Source organism: Trachemys scripta, chromosome 9, assembly GCF_013100865.1.
Source record: "Trachemys scripta elegans isolate TJP31775 chromosome 9, CAS_Tse_1.0, whole genome shotgun sequence".
In the NCBI taxonomy this organism is placed as follows: Eukaryota; Metazoa; Chordata; order Testudines; family Emydidae; genus Trachemys; species Trachemys scripta.
This window is the reverse complement of record NC_048306.1, coordinates 72,339,196-72,361,664: the sequence shown is the minus strand read 5'-3', so window position 1 is coordinate 72,361,664 and position 22,469 is coordinate 72,339,196. Positions and strand designations below refer to the sequence as shown.

General features: G+C 42.1%; 1 protein-coding gene across 3 annotated transcripts in view; it reads left to right on the top strand.

Moving 5' to 3' along the window:
* XRN1 (5'-3' exoribonuclease 1) overlaps positions 1-22,469 on the top strand; it is an 87,588-nt gene that overhangs the window by 45,576 nt on the left and 19,543 nt on the right. For all 3 annotated transcript variants that reach the window (XM_034781941.1, XM_034781940.1, XM_034781939.1), the window contains exons 21-29: positions 5,557-5,719; positions 6,596-6,709; positions 9,996-10,094; positions 11,187-11,302; positions 13,365-13,511; positions 14,966-15,055; positions 15,837-15,972; positions 17,271-17,327; positions 18,039-18,171. In XM_034781941.1, coding sequence (XP_034637832.1) covers positions 5,557-5,719; positions 6,596-6,709; positions 9,996-10,094; positions 11,187-11,302; positions 13,365-13,511; positions 14,966-15,055; positions 15,837-15,972; positions 17,271-17,327; positions 18,039-18,171 — 1,055 coding nt within the window. The remainder of the gene's footprint in view (positions 1-5,556; positions 5,720-6,595; positions 6,710-9,995; positions 10,095-11,186; positions 11,303-13,364; positions 13,512-14,965; positions 15,056-15,836; positions 15,973-17,270; positions 17,328-18,038; positions 18,172-22,469) is intronic.

The following is a 22,469-nucleotide window of genomic DNA, read 5'->3' as shown; positions in this document are numbered from 1 at the left end:
GAATCAGAAGTCTCAATTACTGAGATACCAAAGGTTAACAGTGCTGTAGCATCCCTGGCTAACAATATGGTTATCCTTTCAGAAGAGGAGTTCTATCCTAAGGACCCCACAGATAAAAAAATGGAGGCCCCTCTCAAAAATAGACTGAGGCCTCCTCAGCCTCTCTCACAGTGTCCCTAGCAGCTACTTATGTTGCAAATCATCTCCCTCCTGGCTAGAAGATCTCAGAGCCCTCAAGAATAGATGACCTTGACTTCAGCTCTATTTTAAAGAAAGTTTCCCTGGCAACAGCCTTCATTGCTGATGCCTCAAAGGACATGATGGGATTATCAGCCAAACCCATGGCCTCCAGCCCCGTGCCCAAGCACCGTCTATGGCTTTGTCCCTGGAAGGTGGATAGCTAGTTGAAGCAGGTGCTGTACTCTGCTGAATTCATGGGCGGCCTGCTTTTTGGAGAGAAGCTAGTTAAGGTGGTGGTGAACAGTGCCGCAAAATCTAAACAGTCTCTTCTGAGGCCACACGATGCCTTTGAATGACTATAGACTGGCCTTCTGACAAAAGCATTTGTTTCAGCCTTCATCCTGGCAGAAGTATCAGTGACGAGAGAGCAGGTTCTCCAGAGGAACTATGGCTTGGGAGAAAAGCCCTGAGCCCTGCCACTCCCAAAGCCTCTTTATGACAAAGACTGCATAGGTCTCTGCCCAGAGTTGAAACTAGGGGACAGGATTTCCCATTTCCTTCAACCATGGAACCAGTGGGTCAGGAAGACTGAGACTCAGGGATACTTCCTCGAATTATGGGGTTTACCCCATCTGTTTTTCATCCAGTCTGCCATCTCGAAAAGCATGGTCTAATCCAGAATGAGATATTTCACCTCCCGGATGTGGGAGTAATAGAGAGTGTTCCCTCAGAAGAAAGATTCTCAATGTTCTACTCCAACTTCTTTATTGTTCAGAAGCATACAAGGGGAATCTGAGCCATTCTACATCTCAAAAGACTCCACAAGTGGATGAAGAGAATGAAGTTCTGGATGGAAATCCTAATCTCTATGGTGTTATCCCTGTCCCAGGGGGATTTTCTGACTTCAGTGAATCTGGTGGATGCATACCTCCAAATCCTAGTCAGACTGTGCCATCGCAGGTTCCTAAGGTTTCCCTATAGCAGGAAGCAGCATCAATATTGAATGCTGCCATTTGGCTTGTCTTCAGGCCCCCTCTCTCCTTCCCAGTCTTCACAAAGAAGTTGGTGGTAATCATACCCAGACACAGGTCACGGGATCCTTCTTGCATGACATATTCATCAGAGCTCCACCTTAAGCAACAGCATACAGAGCTATGTCTCTGACCTTGAATCTCTTGCAAGCACATGGCTTTATTATCAGCATTGAGAAAAGCTCCTTGATTCCATCCACCCAAATAACTCACTTGGGAGTGGACATAGACAACTCGTTAGCAAGAATATGTCTATCTCTAGAGGTTCCAGAAGATTCAAGATCTCCTCTCATTGTTTTGGAACTGCACTTGAGCCTTCAACGGTAGGCCTCCTAGTATTGTGCATAGGGATCATTCCATGGGCATAGTCACACATCAGGCATCTTTAAGGCTGCATCTTAAAAGTATGGGACTACTTCCCAGAATGCATGCAAGAATAAGTGATATTTCAGTGCTGGTAATCAACTCTTTAAAATAGTGGTCTGCCCAGGGCAATGTCTGCAAGGACATGCCCATATGCCTTCCTGATCCCCGATCCTCACAACCAATGTCAGCCTGGTGGAGGACTGGCTGGGGGGGGCATGCCTGAGATCCCAAATAACTGAAGGTGTCTGGAACCTGGAGAAAGAACCCACATCATAAACTTCCTAACTAAGAGCAGTCAAGCTGGTGGTATGAAGCTTCCAGTCTGGCCTAAAGGGGAACCACATTCTGATTCAGTCAGATAACACAGCCATGGTTGCGTATGTGAACAACCAAGGGAGAATAAGAAGCCCAGCGCTACATGCTGAAGCAATGCAAATCATGCAGTGGGCAGAGCAGTCTCTCCTCTCCCTCGGGGAAGTTCACATAAAGGGAGACCTGAACCAGATGATGTACTTGCTTAGCAGGCACAAAGTGAACCACTCAGAGTGGTGCCTGAATCCAACATGGCCAGAATTCCTGCATTTCTTGGATTTGATTTGTGTTTCTGGCACCAGCTGCAAAATTTGGTCCAGATAGAGGCATTTATTTTCAATACTCTTCTAGAAGTAAAAAGCGTTCTGATAACTTTGGAGAACAGACCCAGTGATACCAGTGCTTCCCTCTCAATAGCCAGGCTGTTAGATGAAACCAGTTCAGGTCTGGATGAAGCACAGGACCTTGTGAGGAGAGGTCCTGTCTCTTCGGAACCTGTAATGATAAGCCCAATTTCAGCTTTATCAGGTCAAAAAACTGGGTCTCCTCGCCAATGTGGGGTCTTAGTTAATCATCAAATAATTTGGCCTGTCCTCAACTGACATATTTGCAAATCAAATACCCACGAAGAGATCAAAGTACTTCACCAGGAAAGTGGACATTAGATCCATGGGGACAGATGCCTTATCATGTAGACGGTCACAAGGCCTCCTTTATGCATTTCCACCCTTCCCGTTACTAGGGAAGGCAGTCCAGAAAATAAATCAGGAATAGGCAACAGTAATATTTGTAATACCACATTGGCCGAGGAGACTTAGTTTTTGGACCTGATAAAGCTGAAATTGGGCTCACCAATACAGGTTATGAAGAGATGGGGCACTTCCTCACAAGGTCCTGTATTTTATCTCGACCTGAACTGGCTGCATCTAACAGTCTGGCTATTGAAAGGGAAGCGCAGGTCTCACTGGGCTGTTCTCCAAAGTTATCAGAACGCTTCTTACTTCTAGAAGAGTATTGAAAGTATACGCCTTTATCTGGACCAAGTTTTGCAGCTGGTGCCAGGAACACGAAGAAAATCTAAGAAATCCACGAATTCTGGCTATTTTGGATTTTCTCTAAGAAGGCTTTGACAAAGGTCTTCAATCCAGCACCATTGTGCATCAGGTGTCTGCCCTTAGTAGCATGATATTTGCAGAATCTGTAGGTTCTCTGGCAGAGAACCTCTAGGTAGCCAGATTCCTTAGGGCAGTCCAGTTAGCCAAGCTGGCTATTAGACCTCATTTTCCCAAGTGGGCCACTTATGTTGAGAGCCCTGACAAACCATCCCTTTGAACCACTGACGACAGTGTCAGCATTTTCTTTATCCATTAGAACTTGCTTTCTGTTACCATCGTGTCCACCGAACAAATGTTGGAGCTGTTGGCGCTCTCTATGCAGGAACTTTACTCCATGTTTCTTGAGTACAAGATGGTGCTTAGAACTCTGGAATCATTTATCCCAAAAGTGAACTCTTCTTTCCATGCTTCTCAAGAGTGGTTCTCCCTTCATTCTTTCCAAGGCCACAACATCCCACTGAGGAGAGGATGGCACACCTTAGATGTCAGAAGGGCTCTGAAAATTTACCTCAAACGTTCAAAGTCCACAAGGAGATCAGGGGCCCTGTTTGTATCCTTCTATCCGAAACACCAAGGTCTCAGAGATGCCATGTATTCTGTTGCTAGGTGGATTAGATTATGCATTGTGGAAGCATACTAGGCATCAGGGATTCTAGTTCCAGAAGGGGTCAGGGCAGGCTCTATGCAATCCCTGGCAAACTTGTGGACAGAAAGCTAATGCAACCACAGCAGAAATTTGTAAGGCAGCCACCTGGTCAAATGCTGCCTCCTTTATCAAGCACTAGAAGGGGGACTTCCTGTCTTCTGCAGCGGCGTCCTTTGGCAGGAAGGTGCTGTAGGCAGTGGCCTGGAAATGATTTTGCCCTTTGAGTAAATATTATAGATGGGAAGAGATATGGTTTTTCTTTTTTCTGACCTTTTCTGTTGCCTCCATACATCTGCTCGCTGCTTCTCAGACGTCAAGAATTGTGGGAGATGCTGGGCTGCAAAACAGAAAATTTCTTACCAACAATTTCCTTTCCACTAGCAGAATCTCCCACAATTCTACCCATCCTGGATGGCTCACCAGTCAAGGGTCAGTTATTAACTGGAATCATTACCATATGATAGTCTTCCTTGGCCTAATGCAGCGATTCTCAAATTGTGGGTCGGGACCCCAAAGTGGGTCGCAACCCCATTTTAATGGGGTCACCAGGGCTGGCTTAGACTTGCTGGGGCTTGGAGCCAGAGCTGAAGCCCGAGCCCCACTGCCGGGGGCCGAAGCCTGAGGGGTTGAAGCCCTTGGGCTTTGGCCTCGTCGCCTGGGGCGGTGGGGCTCGGGCTTTGGCTTTCGCCTCCCACCAGGCTTTGGCAGTGGTGCAAGTAAAATCCATGTCTTACCGGTACGGGGGGGCACCAGCTAAGGGGGTACGTGACCATCCATGTGACTCCCAAGCCCCAGAGCCCCCACGCTCTCTCCGTCCCCTCCTCAGATCCAACCCATGTTACCTGGGCCGTGGCGGGGGTTGGGCTCTGTCCTCCTCTGGCTGCACGCGGGGCAGAGTTTGGGTGGGGGGGGCAGTACAGCCGCCGGAGGAGCTGCCAGCTTCTGCTCCTTTCCGTGCTGCTGCCCCTCCCAGCGGGGAAAGGAGCAGAACTCCCAGCCCCGCCCCCTGCCCTTCCAGGCACGGAGCTGCATCTCCATCCTTCCTCGTACTGCAGCAGTAGCCCTGCCGGAGGACAGGGCTGAGGGGGGCAGGGCTGGGAGTGGTACAGCCGCCGGAGGAGCTGCCGGGCATTCTGCTCCTTTTCCCGCTTCCCCTCCCAGCGGGGAAAGGAGCAGAACCCCCAGCCCTCTCCTCCAGCAGGGCTGCTTCTGTGTCTTTCCGATATGCCGTACCAGCTATAAATAGCTTGCTGGTACGGCGTACTGGAGTGTACTGGCCTACTTGCACTGCTGGGCTTCGGTCTCCTCTCCTGGGGTCGTGTAGTAATTTTTGTTGTGAGAAGGGGGTCACAGTGCAATGAAGTTTTTGAGAACCCCTGGCCTAATGTATGTAGTTATTTTTGTCATCTTTGGAATATTTGTTAATGATGGTAGCACGTTTTGCAATTTGTGAATAACTCATCTGGAAGCAAGCAGGAGATGAGGGGGTGTGGCAAGACCATGTGGCTCCAAAACTCTGATTCACCTCCCTGAGCTGCAAAGAGAGGAGAGTAGCCCAAATTTCAAGAATTGTGGGAGGACGCTGCTAGCAGCAAGGAAATTATTGGTAAGAAATTTTCTGATTTTATCCCCATATCTTGGGGCTAATAATTCTAGGTGTTCAGGTAGTACAGTGAATGACTCACATAGGATCTAGAATAACACTTTAGCCTCAGAGTTGTTAAACCTGTATATAGTTCTTACTTAATAAACAGGAAACAATTATTTAAATATTCATAATTTTAAGAATAATTTCTGTTTGGATTTAAATACATTGGTTAAGGCCACTATAAAAGTAACATCCTTTTTGTGTTAGGAAGTTCCATGTATTTAAATCAAAATAAATGTTTTCCTTTTTTTTCTTCAGCTACCAGAGGAGAAAAGGAATAATTATAAATGAAACCTCAGTAGTTGTATATGCCCAGTTACTCACTGGTCGTAGATATCAGCTAAATCCAAATGGTGAAGTTTATTTGGAGAAGCAGTGGTCAAAACAAGTTCTTCCTTTTGTTTACCAAACTATTGTCAAGGTAAATATTCCAAATACTCCTAATCTCTTCTTCTATAAAATTTTCCTTTCCATTAGGAAAGGATTAGAACTGTGGGTCGGGACCCCAAAGTGGTCAAGGGCTGGCATTCCTCTTGCTGGGGCCCAGGACTGAAGCCTGAGCCCCAATGCCTGGGGCCGAAGACCAAGGGCTTGAGCCTTGAGTGTATGTGTAGGGGGCCCCTCAGGTAACATGCCCCTCGCCTGGGGCTGAAGCTCTTGGGATTCGACTTTGCCCCCTCCCACCAAGAGCGGTGGAGCTCAGGCTTCGGTCCCCCCTCCTGGAGTCGTCTAGCAATTTTTGTTGTCAGAAGGGGGTTGAGGTGCAATGAAGTTTGAGAACCCCTGGATTAGAATGCATACTTTAAAACAGACAAATAACAAGAGTTAATCAGCATCTTAATTTTATGGTAATAGTGCAGCCTTTCTAGTCCAAAAAGTATATACTTTGTCAAAAGCAACATTAAATGGTATATATTTTTTCATTTAAACTCCCATTTCAAAAGTGTTTGGAGCTAGACTGAAGGCTCTTGTCACAAAAATTGTGACCCTACTGCATATTTTAGTTTGATTTCCACAAACTTTTGTGAGGACATTTTGAATAAAATACAGTAGTCATCTTGGACCATATGTAGCCCAATAGCTTTATGTAATTTCACTGACAGTATTACTTTCAAAAACTGAGTTGATGTATATTTTAGGTAGTGAGGTTAGCATGAAGGAAATAGTTTGTAGTTTACTTTATAGTGATTGTTCAATATTTGGTAATAAATATCTATTTAGCAGACCTGTTTAAAGAACATACTGGGATTGATAGATATTTTAACACCATAGATTTTTATCTTCTTATTTCATGTAGGATATCAGTGCTTTTGACTCTCGTTTCTCCAACATCAAAACCTTGGATGATCTGTTTCCTCCTGGAAGCACAGTCTTTATGCTGGGGACTCCTTACTATGGCTGCACAGGAGAAGTTAGTTCAAACATTTATTCTTACAAGATTTCTTTTCTTACAAGCCTATAAATATCAAGGGCCAGATTCTCTGGTGCTGTGTGGCAGAATCTAGCTCTGGAGTCAGTCTAGCCAACCCAGGTTACTTTACTTTGGTGGCTTAGTTGACATGGGTGAGCTCCTGCCTCTCCCCTACCATGTTGCTAACGTAACAGGGAAAAAGGAGCATAACCAGAATGTCCCATCAACATCATGATCATCAGCTATGGTTTTGTTCCTTTGGGGCTCTTTGCAGTCAGTCTGATAGTGTCCTAACTAAGTGCAATAGGACTGGCCCTGTAAAGAAGCTGCACCAAGATCTGAGGAGGGCAAAGTTGAGCTTTAAGGTGTTTTTGCCCATCCCCACACTTGATCTATGTTCTATACAGATAAACTGCTCAGTTTATCTATACAGAGTATAGACCCCAAAGTCTGGTGCCAAGTCTGTTTTTAAATGACCTCTTTTTCTAAATGAGAGAGGTAGTATTTGTCTACCATCTCTCTCACATATGGCAGACAAACACACACACACACACACATATACATACATATATATACTGTATTTTCTGGCGTATAAGACTACTTTTTAACCCAGGAAAATCTTCTCAAAATTCGGGGGTCGTCTTATACGCCGGGTGTCGTCTTATAGGGCGGGTGCTGAAACTTCCGAGCTGGACTGGAGAATCTGCGGTTGCCGCATATGGTGGGGGGAGCTCAAAAACGGCCGCGGCCGCATCCCCGCCCGATGACGAGGTGAGGGGGCGCCTCACCAGGAAGGTGTAAGTGAAGGGCGGAGCAAGCTGCAGGCGTCCGGGACGCCCGGGGTATGGAAAAAAGATAGAGCGGCGCTGTGCCCAGAAAAACACGCCTCTTTCACCCGTCTGGCCCGCCCTTGTATCCTATTACCGTACCTCCTTCTCTGCCTCTCAGATCTCGCTCCTGAGGACTGCAGTGAAGCGGCGCAGGCGCGCATGTGCGAGATCTGAGAGGCAGAGAAGGAGGTAATAGGATACAAGAGCGGGCCAGACGGGTGAAAGAGGCGTGTTTGCGCTACCGCTCTGATAGTCTTGGAGACAGGGAGGGCTGGGCAGGCAGGGAGAGCTGACCAATCCAAGCAGGCTTTGTATACAACAACCAGCCAATCGCCGGTAAGGTACATCGCTTGCCGTGATTGGCTGGTTGTTGTATACTGGGTACCACATACAGTACAGCACCAGTATCTGTACCTGTTCATACAGTATAGCACCAGTACATACAGTACAGTATACCAATGTCCAACAGTCAAAACCCCATCATGGCTCCACCAGCAAGAAGAAAGAAATATGAAGCCAGTTTCAAACTTAAAGTTGTAAACTTTGCCATGGAACATAATAACTGCGCTGCTGCAAGACAATATGGAGTAACAGAAAAGATGGTTCGGGACTGGAAAGCAAATGAAAAAGCATTAAAGAGTATGCCAAGGGGTAAGTGTGCATTAAGAAGAGGCACTCCACATTGGCCAGAACTCGAAAAACATGTAGCAGACATGGTGAATGAGCATCGCCAAAACGGTTATGTAGTGACACGAAATAAAATACATTTGTTTGCACTTCAGTGGGCAAAATCTAACCCAGATCACAGCAACAGATTTAAGGCCACTGTATCCTGGTGTACTAGATTCATGGGAAGGCATAATATGGTACTGAGGCAAAAGATGAAAATTGCCCCAAAATTACCTGCAGATCTTGAGAGCAAAGTAAATAGTTTCCATCAATACGTAATACAACAGCGCACTAAACATGGCTATGCGTTAAGTAGTATTGGAAATATGGATGAAACTCCAATGAATTTTGATATGGTTGGAAATAAAACTGTCCATCAAAAAGGTGAAAAAACAATTTTAATTAAAACAGGACATGAGAAGTCCAGTTTTACAGTGGTACTAGGATGCACAGCTGATGGCGCCAAACTGAGACCAATGATTATTTTTAAAAGAAAAACAATGCCGAAATTCAAGTTCCCTGTTGGTTGTTTTGTACATGTGAATGAAAAAGGCTGGATGGATGAAGAAGGGGTAAAGCTATGGCTTGATAATGTATGGAGCAGGCGACCAGGTGGACTTATTCAAAAATGTAGTCTACTGGTGTGGGATATGTTCAGGGCTCATTTAACTCCCAGCACCAAGCAAATGCTTGCAAGACTAAACACAGATGCGGCAGTTATTCCTGCAGGATTGACATCGTTGGTACAGCCACTGGATGTGTGCCTAAACAAGCCATTTAAAGATCGCATTCAAGAACAGTGGAATGAATGGATGGTTAGCGGCGAAAAGTCATTCACAAAAGGAGGAAACATGCGTGCTCCACAGTTGGATGTTTTGTGCAAGTTTGTCATAAAAGCCTGGAATGATATTGATGCAGAAACAGTAATCAAGTCTTTCAAGAAGTGTGGCATATCAAATTCATTAGATGGTATGGAGGACGACTACTTGTGGCAAGATGAAGAGGAAGCCGAAGCTGAGACCACACCATCTGATACGGAATTCGATCCATACGATGACTGCCTTACAAATGTATCACAAGATGTCATTGATGTACTTATGATATCAGATGACGAACAGGAGGATTTTGAAGGCTTTTAAAGGGAAACTGTCACGCCAGCAAAACCTGTAAAAATACCGTAGCTTGCAGTTATGATGGGCGTTGCTAACTCGCCAGGGACTTGCCCGGCACTTGCTCTCTCTCTCTTGTTTGTTATCTTCCTCCTATCATCATCACTTCCAGTTTGGTTGACAGCTTAGAAAACAAACAGCATGGCAGCTCCCATGGGTTTATTGTCTTATCCTTCCTTTCAGCTTTAGAGTGAATTAGGAAAAGTTTAATCCACTTGCACTGTTTTATGTTTACATGTTTGATGACAAACAGCCTTATGTTTATAAGTGACAGTTTTCCTGCTAAGTACCTGCATGTCATAAGCATTTGAATTAAAATTACCATATTGAAATCAAATCTGATGTTTTTTAAATTTTTTTTTGGTGTGCGTTGGAAGAGGGGTAGTCTTATACGGCGAGTATATCCCAAACTCTATATTTTAACTGGAAAAGTTGGGGGTCGTCTTGTACGCCCAGTCGTCTTATACGCCGGAAAATACGGTATATATAATAAAAATCTGTGCAGTGAATTTACACATGTAGCTTAGGCTTCCCACAGAAAATATAAGTCTAGAGTTTTTACCTCAATTATTCCAGCAGAGAAGTGAATTAAGTTTATTAACTTACTTTTTCTACCAGGTGCAGGATTCATGTGATGTTATCACAGAAGGTAGAATTCGTGTAGTTTTCAATATCCCGTGTGAACCCCAGCTTGATTCCTTAATACAGAACCAGCATGTAAGTATTTTTGTAAATCCAGTAAATACTTAAATATTGTGTCAGATATTTTTGTCAGTGACAAATTTCCTTCACAGATCCCAATTGTCTTTTGTGCCGCAATCCATATCCTTCTGTAAAAGACTGAAATACTAAAACATTCTCATTCAGGGAGACTATCTTAACACTAATATATTGTAATATATTGTAATGTAAGGCTGAATACAAGGTCTGTTCAGATCATTGAACTGCACTCTTACCGTGCAGTTCCATACCCATGTCCCATGGTTTGCATCCTCTGTGGGATGGTCTAGTTCTACTAGAATCTGGCTGCCAGTAGTGCTGCTCCTTTATGCGTACCAGCATCTGGTGACCAGAAACAATATTTCCGGGCAGTGAGAAACGGGGATCACCATGTGCTTATAACTTTTTTGCTCAAATGATTGCATTGGCTTCACTTCCATTTCTGGTTGCCATTAACACCTTAAACTGCAATATTTAAAACATTGGTCTGTTCAGGAGATCTAGTCATCATGACAGTTAAGGTCAGCTGGGTGACTCTGGCAGTTAGTCCCTGAATTTAGGCAGTTCATGACAAGACAGCAGGGTTTTTTTCAGTTGATGATCCTTTCCTTGGGAACTAGTTCCCATTAGTGATTGTAAGAGCCTGAGCTGACAAGTTTCAGAGCAAGATGCGAGATGTTCTCGCTTGGTTTAGCTCAGTGTTTTTCAAACACATTGAGCTCAGGGACTATATTGTATTTTATTACTCAATATTTATAATAGCTCCCCAAGGTCCCAATCTAGGTCACTGCCTCATTCTGCAGCTAGACACTCTAGCAACACAGTCCCTGCCCCAAATAAATTGGTAAATTCCTCTGGGCCTGCCCTTCTCCTCTCTGGATCCTCAGACCAATGGAAGGGTCTCCTGCAGAGTTCTGGGAGCTGATTTCCTTTCCTCTCCTCCCAACCCTTAGTGCAGGAATAGCAGAGAAATATATAGGGTTGGAAGGTAATTTTTAAAAGGAAATGAATGGGCTTTTAAAAATAATTATAGTACTTTATTGCCTCTATCCTGTCCTAGTATATAGTAATGTATTTTTATTTTTAAAGAAATATTCTGTGAAGTACAATCCTGGATATGTTTTAGCCAGTCGTCTTGGAGTGAGTGGATATCTTGTCTCCAGGTTTACAGGAAGCATATTTATTGGAAGAGGATCCAGGAGAAAGTATGTTTGACTGTAATAAATTTCTTTGTAATCAAAACTCTCAATTATGCATGTAAAATTGTAGATTATATGCCATGGTAGATTCCGCCTAATAGCAATCCTGATATTAGCAACTTCCAGTTAATGGGAACATTTTGCCAGGAACCAATCCCATCCCATTAACATCAGTGTTGATAGGATTAGGATATTGGCACCGGCATGCTTCTTATTAGCAACTTTTTTTAAAGAAAGGCCCCACCTGCAGGCAGGCTTGCCAGTCTATAGGCAGGGAAGTATGTATTGAGATGTGCAGAGCACTCCCTGCAGATAGGTTTATGAGGCTGCATCCAGGAATGGAAGGGCTGGGGCATGCCTTCCCTCGCTGCAGCACCGCAAACCTACCTGTGGCCGGTGCTCATCGTGTCCCAGCGCTTCCTTCTGGGGCTGCAGCCCAGCAAACCTGTCTGCACATGGGACTGTATAGGAGGTAAGAGGCTGTGGCCTGGGAGGTTGTGGGCTGGGCAGTAGTGGGGAGAGGAGTTGCAGCCTAGCAAACCTAACTGCACATGGGATCATACAAGAGATAAGGGGCTGCAGGCTGGGAGGGGAGGCCATAGGCAATAGCGGGGAGGAGGGCTGCATCCTGGGTGTTGGAACTGCATGATATCTCTCCTTGCACTCTCCAGGCTATGCCCTGCCAAGAGACTGCACACAGGGAAGGGAGCGCTGGAGCATGCTAAGCCTTCCACTTATTAGCAACTGCTGGATAATAGCAACTTTTGGCTAGCAGCCAAAGGGTTGCTAATAAGTGGAAGCTACTGTAAACAGAATTTACTATATTGATTTTTCTTATGTTTTCATCCTATTTGACATCTCAGTATTCATAAATTCTAATGGGATCTGTGATATAAAATTGTATTGATAGCGTATTTGATATAAGCAATGTTTTCAGAAAGATGCACTCTTCAGTTAATGGAAGCTTAGTTTGTTAATTTTCTGAATCAGAGCTTTGTTCTGGTTGTTTGTTTTTTTAAAAACTAAGAATCGCTTAGATTTACTAAGTACCAAAAAAATTGTTTAGTTGCAGTGATATTCTAATTGACCATTAGTAGAATATTGCATCAGATTAAAATTTGAAAAATTAAATTAAAAATCCCAGTTGAATCATACGTACTCCTATACTTCATATATTTTTTTTTTATTCTTCTCTTGGAGACACCTTCAGTATGTTAAATCTGCAGCAACACCTAGGAGGCTAGTAGGTTGAGACCATAATTCTAGAGGATGTTGTTCTGAGTTTATGCCGCCCAATGCTGTCATGATGCCCTTCCTGCCTCAATCAGAAAATGAGGCCCAGGCTGGGAACTGGTACATTTGAAATTGCTTTATTAAAATTAAGAAAAATCAATTAAAAAATAACCCTTAACTGGGACATTAGTATAAAAGACTTTTCTGTCAAGTGAGTTTTGGGTGAGAATTTTTCTTTAAATCCCTCATCTGTAAATATATTTCACCCTTACAACCAACCTTCCAAAGCAAGGAGACCCCAAGAAGACTATATTCAAAGCCCGTTAACAGTTCTTTATTGGCTAGAAAGATTACTGTTGACCAACCCAAGATACCTGAGCTACTTCAGGCCAGGCAAAATGCCTCTAAAGTGTGTCCAGCCCTTGGTAGTGCTGAGGGGGACACCAGGGTGGAACTAGGACTCTATTGGCGTTCCCTCTTGTAGTACATACTAACTCTATGCCACAAAGTTGACAATCTTTGTTTGTTTGTAATTTGTGTATTTATTGAATAACAGTTAAAAATATACAATTGTATACAACTTGTGAAAAAGATAGTAATCCAAAAGTCACATGATATGCTTTCCTAAAACTGAAAACACCTGTTTCCTGTTACATCCCACAGAGTGATTATAGCCAACTCTTATACAGCACTTTTCATCAGTAATTCTCAACGTGCTTTACAAAGTAGGTCAGTTTCATTAGCAGATAAAGATGTTATCAGAAACAACTTTTCTGAGGCTCAAGTCAGATGTCAGTAGTTTTTCCTTTACAAAACGTAATTTTTTGTTTTGCAGTCCACATGGAGACCACAAGGCAAATGTGGGCTTGAATCTGAAGTTTAATAAGAAGAATGAAGAGGTCCCTGGCTATACTAAGAAGGTTAGAAATGAATGGATGTATTCTTCTGCAGTGGAGCAACTTCTTGCTGAGTATTTAGAAAGGTAAGAGTTGAATAATAACGTCATATTTCTGAAATTATTGTACTGAAATTGTAAATGGGTTTTATTCACTGTGCAAAAGTTTATTATTGATGACTCTGGGACTGGAGGTAGGGTAATCCAAATCCTGGTTTAATGAGAAATAAGTGCATCAAATGAAGTATTTTGAGGTGTTTCTGACTTCAGACTTAAAACGGACTATAATCTAACATGAAATAGCAAAGGAACAAACTCAGCAACATTATTAAGAATGTCATGGAAGATTCTTAAAGCTAAGATTAAAGAAATTGAAAGAAATGATATTTTCTTCATATCTTCAATGTACAATCTGTACCTAGTCATGGCTTTTTCTTTGCTGTGTAGACACACACTAGTTTTCTTACATTTAGAAGTTACTTTGGAACACTTTCTATTTGAAGAGAAGCGATGGCTGTAATTCAGCATCTGTGTTTCAAAATCAGATGGTGACAACTGTAATAAGACATTCTGCATGTGGGAGGTGTCTAAATTATTTCATTTTGTTGCATAGAGTATTGAAATAAACACATACTGCTCCAGTGTGCTGGAATTTGAAAACACCTCATGTTATAATAGTTACACTGCATAGGAAATCCAGTTTTATTGTACTATCTATATTACCTTCTGGAACCACTTTGAAATCAGTTTATATCCCATTGTAGTCTCTCCTGATTGATGAGGAATTAAAAACTAAAATGAAGGAGGCTAGTGTGTGGAAGAGATCTTGTGGAGGAGACTAATTAAATTTTCGTTTCTAGACCAGTGCTGTTGTCATTCAGCATGTAGTACACATGATATCTCACAGATTTATATTCACAGTGAAAGATCACTTAGTCATTGTCTATCCCCTTAGTAACGGCTAGAGGCTGACTACAATTATGTAAAAATGACTGTATGAATGGAAAAAAATAAACAGCCTAAAAAGCAAAATGTTAAGCTAACATGTGGGGCTTTGGTGACATCCCAATCCATCCAAGTTCCTCTCCAGTAACTTGTCATCATTAGAATCCCTCAGCAACAGTCTGTCTCTATAACTTAAGTTTATTTTATGGAGAGAGGGATGGAGCATGTGGGATCTTGCAATTTCTTCTTTATTCCCATGTCATAGAGATCCAGTCTTTTAACCAAAGAGGACAGGACACAGGCCTTTATGGAACCCATCAGTACTGCTTCTGAGGTTGCATGATGGAGTTGGGTGGACTTAGAGAAAGGGAATGGCTCATTTTACTTCTAGTGTGTTCTGAGTCCTAGCAAGAGATGATCTTGGACAGAAATCTGATTTTGGATCTTTAGTCAGCATATTGCACTGCCTATTTGGCCAATAAAACTCTGTACATTTATGAAAAGCTACTGCACCCTGGATTCCAGATTATTTTGTGTCTATTAAGCACTTGTTTTTGACTGTGCTGTATGTGAAACTATATCCCTTTTATTATTAGGGTCCCTGAACTGTTTAGTTATATTGCCAAAAATAGTCAAGAAGATATATTCTATGAAGATGATATATGGCCTGGGGAGGACGAGAATGGGTGAGCAATGTTTTTTCATTTTGATTAAATAGTATTCTATATGACAAGTTCCAGATATTGACCTCTGTACATTCAAAAACTGCTGAAGTGGCAAAGCAAAGAAGGGTACAATTATTTCAGTATTTTTGGAATCATCCAGTCCAAATACTAGACTAGAAATTTTGCGGTAATAAAAATTCTTCAAGTACTGAAATATCTGCAGGCAGGAAAACTGCCCAACCTGAAGATTGGTAGACAGGAAACTGGTGGCAAGAGGGATTTGACAATACTGAAAATGGCTGCCACCACATAATGGTGGCCTTTTTAAATAACTGAAACCTGTCTTTTTCTTCAGGACCAGACTCATTAAAGGATGATTTTGACCATTATCAGGATATTACATATGTCATTTCTAGAGCCAGCTATTTATCATACCTATACCTCATATTTGTACAGTTTAGTTCTCCATGGTTTTTAATTTTTGCTTTTAAAATAATCTTCATGGGGTGTTTTTAATGATTTTTATTTGAAAATCCAGATTTTTAGTCTGGAAGGTAGAATTTCAAGAGTCTGCATTTTAGTTTATACTTTTGAAGCTTCATTCTATCATGGTTAATTTTTTTGTCCCTATACTAAACTCTTGGAGCACCACATAGCAGTGTTTGTTATGACTATATCCAGTTATAAGATGTGCCTACTACTGTAGTATCTGGTGACATTATAAATCCAGAAACTGCGTATAGTCCACAATAATATAAAAGCCCTCAACAATTATGATCAATATGGAATTTTTTTTATATAGTGCTGAGAGAGTTCAAGAAATTGTTGCCTGGCTAAAGGCGCATCCTGTCAGCGCTTTATCTCGTTCATCTTGTGACTTACAAATTCTGGATGCAGCTATTGTAGAGAAAATTGAAGAAGAATTAGAGAAGTGCAAGGTACTGAATTTTTATAGATTTGACTAGTGATGGACCAAAAAGCAGTTATTTTTATTGTCCAAGTACTTTATTCAGATTACAGAAAATGGTTTTTCTGTGGCATGGCAAATATTACAGAGACTATTGGAAGAACTGTAATCTACTAAATTGCATCATAAATTGTCATAGCAACTCAGAAAAGGGCCTCAGCAGTCTGTCTACTCTTTGGTTCTTTTCTCTCTAGTTAGTTAAGTCAGATTTACTCTGAGCTGCCCTGACTGTGAATGATTTTGGGAAAAGAATCTGTGTCCAAAGAGGTCCTGGACTCCTCACAATGTCTTCCAAACACAAACCCAATCTTCCATTCTGTTTCCCAAATAGTTTTCCTTTGATCCGCAGATAACTAGGAGGCAGTCTCCTCCAGCCTCACAGGTCTTTCTCATCAGATCTATTCAAGTAAAAGAGAAAATTAAAACAAAAATAGGCAAGGAAGTATTAAGTGTTAAATGGGTTATTAAGTCCCATGATGTGTAGCAAATCCCCATGAGACAAGTGGTTGATATTCTTCCAGATTGTGTAGAAGGATCCAGAAGCAAAAGTGATATTAACTTTGGGTTTGTTTTGGGATTGGTTAAATAATTTAAGCCATGGTTTAGAAAGACTAACCTGACTTCTTAGATCAGGGGTCGGCAACCTTTCAGAAGTGGTGTGCCGAGTCTTCATTTATTCACTCTAATTTAAGGTTTCGCATGCCAGTAATACATTTTAACATTTTTAGATGGTCTCTTTCTATAAGTCTATAATATATAACAAAACTATTGTTGTATGTAAAGTAAATAAGGTTTTTAAAATGTTTAAGAAGATTCATTTAAAATTAAATTAAAATGCAGAGCCCCCTGGACCGGTGGCCAGGTCCCGGGCAGTGTGAGTGCCACTGAAAATCAGCTCGTGTGCCGCCTTCGGCACCCGTGCCATAGGTTGCCTACCCCTGTCATAGATCCAGTTACTTGAAAGTATTTTTTAACTACAGTGTTTTGGCATGATTCAAAGTCTTGAGAACTGTGTCTCCTCCTTTAATACCGGAAGAATGCCTGCAGTACATTTTCATGGAGCACATGTACGTATATTTTCTTCTGAAGTCCTACTGTATTCTGATCCCTGTTCTGCTTGCTTGCTCAACACATCCAAAAAAAAAAAAAAATCCTGTATGTTTTCAATTCAGAGTGATAGTGGGCATCTTTTATCTAAGACATTGCAAAACAATGGCATAATTTTTCTGACTTAATTGTTTTTAAAATTATTTTGTCCCTTTCCTTTAGCAAAGAAAGAGTAACAAGAAGGTGCGAGTGACGGTGAAACCCCATTTGCTGTATAGAGTAAGTCATTTGAGGGCTGTTAATTTTTATAATAAAATTAAACATATGTAAAATAAATATAACCTGGACAAACTTCATGAACTTTCAGAAATTATTATAGGGCACTTCACTTAGTTGGGACAGGATTAATTAAGGTGTCTCCTAGAAAATCAGTTTCAGTGTGGAGTTACTTAATAACAATGACTGCTGCATAAATGGGACAGAAATTCAATTATTGACTCTTATGTGGTTTGGGTAGCATATGTCTTTTTTCTTCTTCTGTTTGCTGATTCTACAACTTTCATTCCCTCCATAATTGTAATAGATGTAAAAAGAATATTAAATGCTTCAGAAATGCTGCCCTTTGCCTGTTTTGCTCTTTTCATGGCACCTGTATGCTCTAGGCTGCTTTGCTAGGTATCTCACAGCTGGTGGCACAAGAGAAGCTGAACATTATTTCTGATTGTGCCTTCCCTCAACTCCATGGGCTCATTCAGTAGCACTGCAGCTTCCTAGTTAGCAATATTATTAATAAAAGGATGTTTTCTGAGAATTGTAACTCTCTACTTGGTTGTTGAGAGAACAGTTCAAATTGTTTTCTGTGTCCTGAAAACAATGTAATCATTTCAACTTCTTTAAGTTTTAAATCCATGATTCATTTGTTATTAAAATCAGAATAACTTATATCTTTATATTTTACTAGAATTAATATAGTCTTTTGGTTAATGTCAGCCTTTAGAACAACAGAATGGGGTTGTTCCAGACAGAGATGCAGAGTATCGACTGTTTGACCGTGTTGTCAATGTGAGGGAGAACTTTTCTGTTCCAGTTGGTCTTCGGGGTACCATTATAGGACTTAAAGGAGGTAATATTTTCCTCATAATAATGATCATATTTTAGCTATAGTTGTCATGAAAACAAACTGCTGTAAGCTTTTATTCTTTTTCATTTAATTGTGAGCAGTATTAATAAAGAGTCAGATTGGAGATAAGGCACAATTAAAAAATAGAAATTTGGTTTGTAATGTACCATGCGGTCGTTCCACTTACTGAGCCATCTGTGGGTTCTCAGGCTCAGTGTAACAGCAAGTGCAGAAGTCTTTTCTGCACTGTTGCTGCAAAATGTGGAGAGATGAGGGGGAGGATTGGAAGGTGGCCATTGGATCCAGGGTTGAAAGTCTCTGTCCCCACTCCCAAGTAGAGAGTTCATGGTTGTGGGGACCCTAAAGCTTGTTGCAGTGGAAGGTAAGGAAGAAGCTACTCTAGGATTATATTCAGGTATTTGGATTCAGGATCTGAATATTGTGGTCTTCTCCCATTAGAGCAGGATCAGTTGTTTGGTAACTTTCATGTGACCAAAGGGTCAGTAATAGGGGCTGACAAGCGATTAAAAAAATAGTCGCAATTAATCGCACTGTATCATAGAATACCATTTATTTAAATATTTTTGGGTGTTTTCTACATTTTCAAATATATTTATTTCAATTACAAAACAGAATACAAAGTATACAGTGCTCACTTTATATTTATTTTTTATTACAAGTATTTGCACTGTATAAAAACAAAAGAAATAGTATTTTTCAATTAACTTAACACAAGTACTGTAGTGCAATTGCTTTATCATGAGAGTTGAACTTAAAAATGTAGATTTGTTAAAAAAAAAACAACCTTCATTCAAAAATAAAACAATGTAAAATTTTAGAGCCTAGAAGTCCACTCAGTCCTACTTATTGTTCAGCCAATCACTCAGACAAACAAGTTTGTTTACATTTGCAGAAGATAATGCTACCCGCTTCTTGTTTACAATGTCACCTGAAAGTGAGAACAGGCGTTCTCATTGGACAGTTGTAGCCAGCATTGCAAGATATTGATGTGCCAGATGCGCTAAAGATTCATATGTCTCTTCATGTTTCAACCACCATTCCAGGGGACATGCGTCCATGCTGATGACGGGTTCTGCTCAATAACTGTCTGAAGCAGTGCGGATCGACGCATGTTAATTTTCGTTATCTGAGTCAGATGCCAACAGCAGAAGGTTGATTTTCTTTTTCATTGGTTTGAGTTCTGTAGTTTCCTCATCAGAGTGTTTCTCTTTTAAGACTTCTGAACGCATGCTCCACACCTCGTCCCTCTCACATTTTGGAAGGCACTTCAGGTGCTTAAACCCTGGGTCGAGTGCTGTAACTATCTTTAGAAATCTCACATTGGTACCTTCTTTGCGTTTTGTGCAATCTGCAGTGAAAGTGTTCTTAAAATGAACAACATGTGCTGGGTCATCATCCAAGACTGCTATAACATGAAATATATGGCAGAATGCGGGTAAAACAGAGCAGGGGACATACAATTCTCCTCCAAGGAGTTCAGTCAGAGATGTAATTAAAGCATTATTTTTTTAACAAGCGGCATCAGCATGGAAACGTCCTCTGGAATGGTGGCCGAAGCATGAATGGGCCTATGAATGTTTAGCATATCTGGCACGTAAATATCTTGCAATGCTGGCTACAAAAGTGCAATGCAAATGACTCTCTTCACTTTTTGGTGACATTGTAAATAAGAAGTGGGCAGCATTATCTCCCGTAAATGTAAACAAACTTGTTTGTCTTAGTGACTGGCTGAACAAGAAGTAGGACTGAGTGGACTTGTAGGTTCTGAAGTTTTACATTGTTCTGTTTTTGTATGAAGTGAATTGAAAAATACAATTTTTTAAATAATTTTTACAGTGTAAATATTTGTAATAAAAAATAATATACACTTTGATTTCAATTACAACACTATATGAATACTATATGAAAATGTAGAAAAACATCCAAAATATTTAATAAATTTCAATTGGTATTCTATTGTTTAACAGCGTGTTTAAAACTGCAGTTAATCACAATTAATGTTTTAAATCACAATTAATTTTTTTGAATTGTGTGAGTTAACTGCAGTTAATAGATAGCCCTAGTCAATAACATTGTTTGGTTTAGATGTCATATGCTGTCATTTGAGCATGATGTTGGAATGCTCTCAAGAAAATGAGAGAGATATGCATTTGGGTTTTGGTTTTTCTTGGGGTGGGGGGAACAGGCAGCGGCTTAGGAGGATGGTTTCTTGAATTTTCAAGAGCATGAGAAAGTTGTCTCCAGTTACATTTGGTCCTCTACCCAGTGAAGCTGAAGGGATTATGTAGGAACTGAGATTAATATTTTGTTGACTCTTCTCACATCTATTAAAGTCTTGTGGAGGAATAAAGATAAAATGATGGAACAGATAAAATCCATTTGGAACAAAAAAATTTGCGTCAGATAGAGTGGAGAATTTAGAGAGTGCTATTTGTGAATAATATAGCTCCATTAGAGTGCATAGTGCTTTATAAGCTCCTAATGGCATGTACTGTTCTTCATGTGTGTTTTGTAATCTAAAAGAAGTACACAACTCTTCTGGTTTCTCAAGAATCCAGTCTAACTGGCTGAATGGGAGGGAGGGATTAGAGAAAGTGTAACAAGTTTGTCCAGCCTTTCCCACGTGTATTTTGGCCCTGGTTGTAACAAGTGAGGAAGAAAACTGACAGAATTTGCTTATACTCCAAAGTTTCTGACAAAAGTGATAGAAAACTTCAATTAAAAAAAGAATTTGAATTTCTAGAGAGGAGACTTTCTAGCAGTGTGAGAGAGTTCAGTTAAAATTCTCCAGTTAAGCAGCACATCCAACTTAAAGCTCCTAGTAACATATCTAGGAACTTGTCTACACAAGTTATTCCAGAATAAGGTAAAATGTGAATTTGAAGCAGAATAGTTATTTCGAAATAGCTCCGTATCTGGACACTCTTAATTCTGGAATAAGCATGTTCGCACAGAGTTAATTCTGGCCTAACTCCATGTGTAGACAAGCCCTACAGTGAATGCTTAAAATGTAGTTTCATCTATCAGTCACTTCATGTAAAATAAATATGGAAGCTCCAGCCTGGCATTGGGGAACACAGGCCACTGGCTGCACAGAGGTGGGAGATCACTATGCAGCTCCTCCACCGGGACATGAATTCGACGGTGAGGCTGCACCCAACCCTGACACAGCACAAGGACTGGGCCTTCACCAGAAACACCCCAGGGCCCTGCCCCTCTGTGCCAGGTGCACCAGGTGTGGGCAGGCAGGCTCAGCAAGGCAGGATCCAAGGGTGGAGGGGCTTAGTGTGGGGGGTCCAGCTGTGGGTTGAGAGGATTCTGTGTGGGGCAATCTGGGTATGGGCAGCTCAGTTGGAGATCTGGGTGTGGGAGGGATCTGGATGCACAAGGGCTTGTTGGGGAGGTTCTGAGTGCAACAATAATGGGACTCTGCCGGGGGGTCCAGGTGAAGGTGGTTGGGGCTTGGGGGTGGGGGGGGAGAGAGTCTGGGTGTGGAGAGGATAGGGCTCGGCAGGGGAGCTCAGTGCGGGGGTCCAGATGCTGGGGGAGTTGGGCTCAGTGGGGTGGGGATCCAGGTGCAGCTGGGTGGGGCTCAGTATGGTGGGGATCCGGGTGCAGGTGGCTTGTTGGGGTGGTCCAGGGGCAGGGGACGTGGGGCTCATTAGGTGGGTGGAGGGGAAGTTCTGGGTGGGAGGGGGTGAGGCTTGGCTGGAAGGTCTGAGTATAAGGGGGTCTGGATGCACGGGTTGGGTGGATGGGGGAGCAGCTCCCTGTACAGTGATCCCTCCCCGTGCAGCTAAGGAGAGATGGGTGCAGGAAGCGATGGATGGAGTTTGCAGAGCTTCGTACAGCTGGAGGATAAATCTGGGGGTGGGTCTGACACGTCCCCGGGTGCCATGCAGGGGAAGAGGAAGTCCCGTCCTCCCCAGCCCAGCTGGGACTAGCAGCTGAGCCTGGTGCAGGGGAGGAGCCACCTGCCAGGTCTTCCCCAGTTCCACCCCCTGCTCCACAGTGATTTACCTCTCTGCCAGCTGCCCTGGGCACCTAAAACATACTGCTGGGGAGGGTCACAAGACTGTTCTTGTGGCTTCCCTTTGCTTCTCCATCAGAAAGTCATATTTCTGCAGGGAAGCAAAGAATTCTGCAGGGGACATAAATTTTACGCATGTGCGGTGGTGCAGAATTCCCCCAGGAGTAAATATTATTCACTTTAAAGTAGAACATACGTTCTTAACCTGTGGTTTCGATCTAGGCTTCTCTTCAGTGACCTACTGTATTAC